The 11,825-nt window shown below is 35.5% G+C and overlaps 1 protein-coding gene across 1 annotated transcript; it reads left to right on the top strand.

Annotated features, from left to right (window-relative positions):
* Positions 1 to 9,436: 9,436 nt before the first annotated feature.
* Positions 9,437 to 10,519, top strand: LOC149214963 (uncharacterized). Its single transcript, XM_089389568.1, has one exon. The coding sequence runs from the start codon at positions 9,437 to 9,439 to the stop codon at positions 10,517 to 10,519; it is 1,083 nt and encodes a 360-aa protein (XP_089245694.1).
* Positions 10,520 to 11,825: the final 1,306 nt, after the last annotated feature.

The following is an 11,825-nucleotide window of genomic DNA, read 5'->3' as shown; positions in this document are numbered from 1 at the left end:
TATATACAATTTAATATCTACATTGTTTTTACTGATGTTTCTATTTTACACATTGCATTGTATTACATTATCAATAGAATCAAATCTTTCCTCTTCCTTTTAGTTTTGAATAAATACTGTGAATTTTTAAAATTTAAAATTTTTATAATAAAAAATATTAATTCAAAATTTATAGTCAATAAAAATCTTATAAATTCAAAATTTTATAAACAAGTGCCATGTGGTGACAATGTGCAAAAAAGAAAAAGGCAGTGACATTTCTAGCACGTGGCTCTTGCTTTAATTGATTTTTAATTCGCTTGAACTTTGTCTTTAAAAAGAAAGAAACAAAATCTCAATGGATAATATTAAAAAAAAATGTTGATTTATTTTATGGAGAGTAGAAAAAAATCTTAAAATTATATTTAAATATAAAAAAATATAATTTTAAAAGATAATTGATAAATATCTAGAAGGTAAAATTATTATTTAAAATTTTTAAGATAAAACTTTAAAAATAGTCAATGATATCTCAAATTAATATATTAAAATTAACATGAGTTGTTATTCCCTGAATGGGGTGAGGTGAGATGTGCCAAGTGAAGGGGCAACATAATAGCCATCCCACTTAGAAATTGTGAGAAGGGACGTGCCATGTCATCCCGCTTATGCATGATAAGGCATGAGCCTCCTCCTGGTTTCAACATGCAATGTGATTATATTTCTTTGTCACCACCATTAATCAACTACTCTAGTTGGGCACTGGCGTTTGTACTCCCCCATGTTGGTATGAATTCGAAGGACGCTACGTTACGAGACACTTTATTGGAGAATAATTCCCCCGAGTTGGCAGCGACGAGGGGATAACATTCATTGGTTAAGTCAATTCAAGACATTCTACTACTCTATGCTTGGTTGGTGTTGTTTCCTCAATGGTATCTCTTCAATTATGAGCACCAACTTTGAATTGCCACCTCCAATGTCCCTGTTTTGGCTAGAGGTGTGTGATGATAATTCTATATGAGCTACTCTCGTAATTTCTCTAGCTCACATTCGGATTTTTCACTCCACATTTCTTTGTGTCTGCTTAATTTAATTCGTAGATCTCAATGTCCAATTTTCGATTCTAGGGACTATATACACTCTTAATTGGCTCCCTCTCCATTTGGTTATCAGACTTTCAAAAGAAGAATTGGCTGATTCTCAGATTCAATCCAATATTTTATCACTAACTATGCCTCGATAGGGAACTTGATGTTGGAGGGGTGTCACATACTACGTGTTGCGAGTGGAACAAGGACCCATTTCTAAGAGGAGTTCTTGGATCCACATTATTTGGAGTAGAATCTAGTATTCATCCAAAGGACACTCAAAGATGCTAAGTAGGAAATTACAAGGGAGCGAGGTTCCCTCTCAGATTTTGAGATTGCTATGGAATTTGCAGTGTGGATCCCAAACCTGAGAAACATGCAAGGAAGATAAAACCAATATCTTATAACTATTGATTTAAATTTTCATATGAAATCATTGTTGGGGAGAATGCTTCTAGACAGGAATTATGCCAAGGATGAAATTTCGCTTGTGATGGATGAGCTGCAACTTCAAGTGAAGGATTTGAGATGCAGATTAGGGAAGATAGAAGCACACATAGGTGTCCCACCAGATCCAAGGAGTCCAAATCAACAAAGTAAGGGGCTAATAGAGGTGGTTCCTTTAGATTCTACACCTTCTCCATGATTTACTAATTTCATAGCATTTTTAGTTTGTATTTAATCTTTTGTTCTACTAAGGTTATCAAGGTTTACTCCATTAGTTTATGGAGAAATCTTTTTGCATATTTTGATTTATACTTTATATTCAAAATATTGTTAGCTAATGGAACAAGGAATTTTCATTGGTTGATTGAAAATATTTTCTTCTCAACATATGTCATCTTCCATTAGACCTTATAGTGATTCTCTTCATGTCTTATAGAAAAAAAATACTTTCTATTTTTAACAACAAATTTTCAAATGGTTGCATATTCATGTGCCACCTCAAGAGTGCTACTTTACTTCCTTGTGACAAGCAAACAACTTCTATCATGTTTCAATATAGTGTACTAATTGTCATCGACTTCTTATATTTGATTTTGAAACTTCACTCAACCCACCTTAAGTATCTAGGTAGTCTTATTTTCCATTCATCTCAGTTTATCATGGTTACAAAGAATACTCTTCGTCGTCGTCATTAGAAAATTTGTAAATTTATCCTTTGTCCTTCTTCCTTAGATAACATTATACAAATAACTTTGGGAATACATCTTAGAAATTTTCTTCATTTTGTAGAACTCTTATCTCTTTATACTTATTTTTCCATCTTCTTGTTCTAGTAATAGGTTTGTGCTTTTTCGAAAGGTAGCTACCTATTGTCTTAAGGTATATACTCATTACTTCTTCATTTGACATGTATCTTTATGAATTGTAGTATTGTTCGCTATATTTTCTTAATGTCTCTTTTACTTCCTTAGATCACCCAAATCAGTTTCACATATTATGTAATTGTATAGTACTAGCCTAGTTTAATTGTCCATGTCAAACCTCTAAGCCTATACTCTTGAGCATAAGGGAAATTATGATACACATCATTTCTTCTCTCATGCTCAAAATGCATGACCACCCGATAATTCCATCTTCTTTCTTGATGTCGTGCTTTCTATATGAAATTTCTTATAGCATCCTACATGATTATTTGTAATTATGAATTATTATTATTATGCCTAGAAAATTATAAATCATAGTAAAAACTAATTTGAATATATCTCACAAAAATAACATTCCCAACCAATTTTAAACTTAACAAAAATTTCCTTATAACAGAATTATATAAAAACCACTTTAATGTAAATCATCTTTTTTAAATTTCTTAGATAACTATGATACTTTTAAAATATATACATTTGGCGAATTTAACCTTCCAATATAACTATTAATATATTAATTTTAAATTTTAAGATTTATCACATAATCTTAATTTCACGAACAAATATCATAAACAATTTATCTATTATAGTTCTCTTTTTAACGGTTGATAATTCATAACACTAATATTTTAATTTCCATAAACACATTATAAAATTAACTATTAAGAAAAATACTTTATAAAAACATAATTAAAGTTTATGAATAATATTAAACTCTACTCATAAATATACTTAAGATAAATAAAATTAATCTAAAATTATTATTATTATTTTTTTTTACAGTGATATGTACTTTAATTAAAGATAAATATCTTAACAAAATCTATAATAAAATTTTAAAAATAATTTAAAATTTCTCCAAAATTATATGGAATGTAAGTGACCATCTATACTTTATTCTAAATAGTAAATATTCTCATTTTTTTCATGCCATAAATCCAAAATCTTATCATTATTTATTACTTTAATAATGGTTAACTCAACAAACTTTTAAACAAGGCCGTGTAGCTACCGTTCTCTATTACTTAGTTTAATTATTGATTTTTCACTCGTGAAATTTCATTTGTATTGTATTGAACTACATACATACACTTTAATATGATTTGTTTTGGAAAAAAACACTACCTACATTCCCAGAAATTGCAACCCTTAAGCAAGTTGCTTAGAATCATTATAGAAAAAAGACCAAACCATTTTGATTGGACATCCCGGGAAACCATTGAATCACATAGAGATGAATCTGGACAAAATTGAAAAATCGCTTCATTTGCTTGTTTATGAAAATAAAAATGAATTTGGAAAAAATTGAAAAATCGCTTCATTTGCTCCTCTACAAAATAAAAATGGTGGCATATTTCCAGAGGTTTTTATTGTTTTTTGGTAGTGGTTACAAGTTAAAATTTTTGCTATGAATGAACAATTTAAGCCTAAAAATTGCTTCTTGTGAGAGAAAGTTTGGATTTTATTGCATATCTGAATTTCTAATGATATATTCCCCTCCTTACAATGCTTTGTAACTTTATCACATAAGACAAAACTGGGACTTATATGTGGTACTATATTGCTTGTTTATCAGGTTTATATATAAATTCTCAAATTTGAGTAAATTTCATATAACCATCATGGTCCAGCAATACTTAATTTCATTTTGATTCATTCTATAATCCAAAGAAAACATGAATATCATGATTTTCCAGATCTTAAACACAATTTCCTACTAATTTTTATTTTCTGTGAATATAATGCCTCTTTGATTATTTTGATCCCATGGATCAAATTCTGGAAACACTCCAAAGCTATGAAAACATAACAGATTTAGAATAAAATTTTAAGCGCTCGATGAGATCATGTGTATCTCCCACAATCACTTTAAACCTACAATTATCTTGTTATGCCATGCTTTTAGTAGTTTAATCTATCTGTTAATATGATTTTCTCGTTAAGCCTTGCTTTTAGTGGTTCAATGTACCTATTAATCTAATGTAAAGATATGGTTAAAATTATTTCAATAATCGTTCTCCTTCAAACTGGAGGACACTAACAGTAGCGGGAGTCCGACCAGTGTAAAGAGACATTAACTATACATGCTTGAATAGTAATTGGATTATAACGCTAAGAATACAAAAGAATGTGAAACCAACTAAAAACACATAAGATACATAACCAATAGTTAATTTGACCAAATGTGGCTTACTCTAAAGTACCAATTCAAGATGCAATGATTTCCGGCTTCTTTTTCAACCTTTTAACTTTAAGCATAAGGTTAACATTCAGGACTGGCATCATCATAAGAATAGAACAATACAAAATACAGTCATAAATGCCCAGACTCATGGGAAAATTCTATCACTAAGAATGCATAATAATGTAAAACAAGCTAAAACGATTTAGCTACACACCGCTGATGGCTTATTTGACCAGTACTTTTCACTTACCATAAAAATGAATATTCAATTAAATCTTAATCCAAACCTTGATATTTCTTTAAAATAACAAACGATTAAGGCTTGACACAAGATTGAAGTTTTCTAGGTAATACTTGTGTGCCTATACTTCCAGTGCTAGGCATGAAAGAAACAAACAAATGTAACCTGGTCCATTTCAAATACGATAATTTGGTAATGAAACAGAAATCACTAAATGGTAGGATGGAAAAAATATTTAAAGAAATCATTGTAATGACATTGGACCTGTGATAATAAATAGGATTGTAATGTAGATAAATAGATAGTCTTACAATGATGCCCAGAGTGTGCCTATCAATTTTCTTTTTTCTTGTTGAAAATAGCAACAAGAAATGTTAAAAATAGAAATGCTATAAATAGAATTGCTATAGATAGCATTTCAGGATATATTCCAATTTTAATTTGTCCTTGAATTAAAATTCGAATTTAGTCTCAACAGTTGTTTGAAAAATAATTAATTAATTCATCTTGAGTTAATTAGTTGGAGAAATTCAAACTTGAAGTCTTTGTAAAGACATGCAACAGTTATCCCTTTGATTGAGGAAGTTATCCCTTAATTAAGGAGATAAGGATGAGTTGTATTTGAGTTGTAATTAGTTAGCTCAGTTAACTGAGTTAAGTCCAGTTAAATTAGTTCCAAACAGTTTGAGGAACTAATTGTGAGTTCGGTCAGTTAATGCATGCATGCATGCAACTAATGTTCTCTAGATAACTGAATATTCTCTCATAAATAACTCATGCATGTCAGTTCAGACAAAGACCCAGTTGAGATTAAAGGCAGGGACAGTGTACTATCAGTTGCAAGAATATTCCCATGAGGAAATCTCTTGCATGCAGAAGGAATTCATTCCTTGAGGATTGCGCAGTTTCTATAGAAGCAAGAGCAGTGTGTGTGATTAGTATCACACTAGGTAACAGTTGGAGCACCACGGAAAACTACGCAAGGAAATAGGAGGCTTGGAGGGCATAGGAGAAGGCATATGTGTTGTCTATTCTATCTATGAGCAAGAGTGAGGGATTGTACTGAGAGTTGGATTGCTTGAGAGCTAAAGCTTTGTGTAATCCTGAGATATTTCCACTTGTATGATAATACAGATAGCGGGGTTTTTAGCTAAGGCTTTCCCCATAGTATTCTTCTGTGTTTCATGTGTGATTGTTTCTTCTTCTCTGTTATATGTGTTCTATTTGATCTTTCTCAAATCGATTAAGCTTCCGCAAGTTTGATTGTAGAAGTAGATTAAGTATTTTGCTTTAGTACATTGCATAATCAGTTTAATCTATAGTGAGAATTTCTACATTTCGTGCAATCGACATGTATCTATATATACACACAATATCACATTTCTGCTCTTGGTGGAGGTTGTTTAACATTATCAATTGAAATTTAGAGATCATTTATATTTTTTTGGTAAATTTAAACACAGTAGAAGACAATTTTTAACTAAACAAGAAATACAACTTCTATTTCTATGCTCCAGTCAAAATATTTAAGTATCACTCAATGCCTATTAGGGCTTAGAGGAGAACACTTTCCCAACCCTTATGCAAAAACATAACATAAATTGGAAGAAATGAAGAACATGGTTGACTCCATTTTGTTCATAATCAAATAGATTACTAAAATGCCTTTGATTGATTTTTTAGCTATGTTTGGTTGTTTGGAGTGGAGAGATATGTAATACCCATTTTCAGTTTTCCTAATGAAATATTGCATCTTTTCCTATCTTTTTATGACTAAGAACTGCAGTTGCTACAAGTCACTGCATCTTTTCTAGCTTTTCCTTGGTAGTATATCTAATTCTATTCCGGAAGGGGCAAAATTATTTTAGCAAGAGGGGTTTCCCCTGAGAAGGGAGAATACACACATGTCATTTTGTACGGAGAAAAAATGTTCTTCACATAGCGCTTTCGGTGAGTTGGATCAATCATATAATCATGAGGACGACTGAGATGCTGAAAAATCTGGTTCTAATTCCCACTAATATTCATTGGCAGAGTCAAGAGATATCCATGACAGATTCCAATGTGAAAGCATTGCAGTGTTGAAGTATTCTTATTGAGATTTCTAGATCTTGATGCAGGGAATTGTAGATTCCCATAATCGGATGGAATGGCATTGTTTAGATTAGCTTTCTCATGATAAGTTTCAAACTGATCTCTATGACATGTAATATGAATAGAAGTACCTAGATCATTCTGTTGTGAAGATCTATAAATCCTTTCTATTTCTATGTCATTGGCCTGATTGCTACTTGTTTTCTCATAATTCTAAATCACCCTAGTTCTGGCTTTGGATATCTAGTTTTTCCGACATTGGTTTTTTACATTTCCGGTTTGTTTCAAAATTTCCTGGGAGGTGGGTGATTTTGCATTCTGATGGGGACATCTTTCTACTATCCATTACTCGCAAGCTTTCGGATATGGTTGATCACATGATGTGGGATTCACGTACGTTTGCCAAAATCGGGGTTCATATTATATATATCCTTTTTTATTCTATGTCTGGTTTTGTATTATGCTTCGGTGGCGGTACTATACTATCTTCAGGACCTGGGTATTATTCTCCATCGTCTGTCCTCCTTCGGGGTTTGTACTTTTCCTGATCCTTAGGTGACTAGCGGACTTTCTCTTAGCACTTTTCATTAAGGAATTTCTACCATACTGCCAACTTTCTTAACTACACTGTCTTGTGTCACATCCCTACACATATTTAGTCAGTCTTCTTTATTTCTCTAGAGGTATGGATGTGCTGGACTCTGACACGTCTGCACGGGAGGCATTTATTCGTGCCACCGTGGAGGTTGAGACTAATTTTTGTATTTCTTCTGATATGGGTTGTTGGGGTGGCACACGGGATGTGCCTACTTGGCAATCCATTCATGATGATGTTCACGTGACAGGTGGTGCACATGCGTCCCTTGATCAACATGTCGACCACCATAGGGACTTTGGACGATGATCTAGGTGTGGGCATCATCTTATTAAAATTTCAACCCCGCCACCTTCTCTGGTTTTCGACAGCGTGGTGTTGGTTGATCGTATATCCAGTTTACAGAAGCGTGTGCTAGTCGGTAAGTGGCACTTTGCAGACTTTAGTGATGCTGAGATGCGTTCCTGGGTGGATTCTAAATGGAAAACCTTGCTTGGTTATATGCCAACGGTGGTTCGATTACTTCGGGGGTGGTACAATTTTCATTTCCTCAATCAGGAGGACCTCATGAAAATAAAGGCTATCCCATGGATTAAGGACAGAAGTTTTCTTGCGCTCCATGCCTGGTATATTGGGTTTAACCCACTGAAAGATACTCCTCAGAATAAACTTATCTAGGTCAAATTGTCGGGGTTGCCTATTGAGCTCTGGACTAAGCAGGTTTTCATGGATATTGGTAATACGATAGGCAAATTTTTTTACATGGATCCAAGGTGTCTGGGGGCTCAAGACAAGAGGGTCGCCTGGATCCTGATAGAAAAAGAATACAGAGGTGGTTTCCCTGACCATATTGCTCTGCATTGGGGGGATACAAATTTATCCCAGCGTCTATATTTTTTGGGGTGCCATTCTGGTGCTCATACTATCATCGTACTGGTCACCTACTGGCTTAGTGTAATCGTCGTCAGGGTGGTAGGCACACGACACAAGCGTGGAATTGCTTTGGCTCATCTGGGCCGTCCCTGGTTGATGATCACGTACATGGTTCCAAGGGTGGGATGACGCAACATGGCAACGTTTCTCGACTTTCTCTAGGTACTTCACATGATCCTTTCACTTTTCACCCCTCTTATTTCTGGTCTTTGCATAATGGATCCTCCCCCATTACTGTTCCCTCATCCCCTCTGTCATCTGACAGGCCTGTTCATTCGAAGGATAAATCTCCCTCCCCGAATATTCCCTCCTCACCTATTGGGAACTCTTTTCTCCATAAGAAATTTCCTATCCCGTCCACGTCAGATGATGTGCCTTATACTTCACACATCATTTACACACCTGCACCATCTCCTTCCCATTACACACAGCCCCCCAGGGATGTAGGAAAAGCCTTACTCCTCCAAATTCGCCTCTTGCTTCACCTACACATTCTATGGGTAGTGACCTGGATTTTCTTCTCGAAAGGAAGACCCTCGACCTTCATACCCTTACCATTCATAAACCATATGGTTCATCATCCCCTCATATCATTCCTACCTCTGCAAGGAATATCACTGTCTGTCGAAAGCATAATCGGGACAGTCGACATTTTCGTGGACGCGTCTGGCCAAACCCTTTCTCTTCCCCAAATGATCAGACTCTTGTTGAGGTTCCTATTGCTGCTGCTAATTCCTCTTGGGCACTTGGAGCAAAGAAGCCTGCTCAGGGTTTCTCATGACTTTTATACTATCCCTTAATATTCGGGGACTGGGGGCCAACCCGAAATACCTGGCTCTCAAACATCTCTTTACTTTGTTCAGTCCATATATTATTCTCTTGCAGGAGACCATGCACTTGGTTCCCACTGTTATAAAATATTTCAGAAAGATGTTACCGACGTGGCACATGGCTGCCACAAATGCTGTTGGTTTATCGGGTGGTCTGGTGGCTCTATGGGACCCTCGATGGGTTAGGGTCAGGGCTTTCTCATGTATTGTCAGTATCCTTCTTGATGGTTATATTAGAGGTCTCTCCGGATGCATACATATCCTCAACATGTATGCTCCATACAAAAATAAACCTGTTTTTTGGGACAAACTGATCTCATCTGGGATCTTTGAGATGGTGTCTCTCATCATTGCGGGGGACATGAACTGCATGATTGGCCTGGATGAGGTATGGGGACGCTCAAGGAAAATCGACCCAATGGCAGAAGTGATCAGAGATATTATTATGGAGTCCAATTTTGTGGATATTTTACCACCAAAAGTGGTTCCTACTTGGGATAATGGTCGGGTGGGGACGACATACATTGCGAAGAGACTTGACCGATTTATTATGCATGAAAAGGTTGTGGAGCACTTGGGCAATGTGCAATCAGTGGTGATCAACAATTTTATCTCTAATCATCGGCCCATTTTGTTACAATGGCGCCGGGGGGAGTACAGGAAAGGTATTCCTTTTAAATTCAACCAGGTATGGTTGGAAGACCTGGACTTTAATGATTTTGTGCACTATGTTTGGGCACGAGAGGTGGATCGACGTCTATCTCACATGGAACATTTGTTGGATAAGCTTGGTTTACTCCACGGGGAGGTCATAACATGGCAGAAGAGGAAGAAATATGATCTGAACAAGGAATTACAAGACATCATCAGAGAATTGGATTCCATTGGCTCCCAGATGGCTTCTCATGATCTCCCGAATGCTACACGCTGCCATATTAAAGAACTGGAACTAAAGAGGAAGCACATACTATCTATTTTTGAATCCACCTGGTGCCTCAAGAGTAGGGCCATTTGGATTCGGGAGGGGGACCGCAACACAAAATTCTTCCACAGATTTGCTAATCACAGACATAAAATTAATACTATCTGGAAGATTCAAGATGCCGATGGGAATTCATGTCTGATGCAATTTGGTATTTATAAAGTTATTGTCTCACATTTCCAGAGTACCAACAGTTGGTCGAATGAGATACTATTATGAAACCAGCTCAATAAAAGATAGAAAAGATAGATCAACGCCTTAGAATTCAGCCTCTTCGAGGGGGCAACCTCCTTTACATTACATAAATGAACAATTCTTCGATGATACAAATGAAAAGGCCTCCTTTCTATATATAGGAGTCTAAGGGGTCATAACATAATCAGAGCCGACATAACAATAATAATGTAAGGGCACAATAATAACAATAGTGGGCTTCTATGGGGCACATTAGTAACAATATGGGCACTACATGGGTACATCAATATAATAAGTGGGTTGTACTAATAACAATAAGGGGTTACACTAGTAGTATAGGGGCCTAACATGCCCCTCTCCTTCAAAAAGCGTTGTCCTCAATGCTTGAGTAGTTCTTGATGCTTCTGTATAAAATTCTTGTCCTCCCATGTGGAATCTTCAGCAGGTAAGTTCTTCCACTTGATGAGATACTCTGAAATTGATCGATTTCGTAGCTGTCGGGTTCTTGTTTCTGTGACTGCTCCAGGTTCCAATATGATTTTTCCTTCCTTTTCAATATCTGGCAATATTGTTTGAATTGGGATCTTTTGCAACTTTTGAATAAGTGGCCATACTTCTTTGTCCTTCTTCCATTCATCCCTTGCTTCGTTTATTTGATCTGGTTGGATAATAGAAATAGCACAAAACAATGCTTCCACATCCTCATCCTTGAAGAGTCTTCCCATTCGGTAAGGTCGCCATTTTTTAAGTGCATGTAGTATTGCCAACATTTCCTTCTCATAAATAGCTTGCTTTAGATGTAGCAGTAAAAATACCCAATTGCCTACATCAAAACATTTTTCACTATGATGTTGATCTACCTGTTGTTTCATTTGATTTTGCACCGAAGTGGTGCTATCCTTTAAAAGTTGGAGAACTTGTTGTTGATGCTCGATGTGATCTTTCACTGCTTGAACCTTTTTCTTCTTGATATGTCCTTCTATCTTTAGAGTTTGAGGAGTGGTAATTGATGAGCCCCAAAAATGGACAATTATTTGGGCTCATTCAACCTCCTAATTTGACTTAATCCACCATTCTCATTGGTTTATTGCATGTTTTTGATTATTTTTATGCTAATAGAGTGAATTTGGTTAGTCATTATGCCAACAAGTCTAATGGGTGCTTTGTGTAGCCTTTTTGGTCAATTTGGAGACAAAATTGAAGGTCTTAATGAGCACTTGGCAGCCAAATTCGTGGGAAGACAAGATAGAGGATTTGTAGGAAGGTGTCCCCTTCATTTATGGGCCCTTGCCTCGAATTCTCCACCATTAGCTCGGAGTTCAAGGGCCAC

This window comes from Pinus tabuliformis, chromosome 1_1 (genome assembly GCF_031772625.1).
Source record: "Pinus tabuliformis cultivar Carrire ecotype Pingquan chromosome 1_1, CPIR1, whole genome shotgun sequence".
NCBI lineage: Eukaryota > Viridiplantae > Streptophyta > Pinopsida > Pinales > Pinaceae > Pinus > Pinus tabuliformis.
The sequence above is the reverse complement of the archived record's forward strand: the minus strand, read 5'-3'. Positions and strand labels throughout refer to the sequence as shown.

Bases quoted from the DNA above. Each gene is read 5' to 3' on its own strand.
- LOC149214963 (XM_089389568.1), top strand. From the start codon at position 9,437: ATGGCTGCCACAAATGCTGTTGGTTTATCGGGTGGTCTGGTGGCTCTA.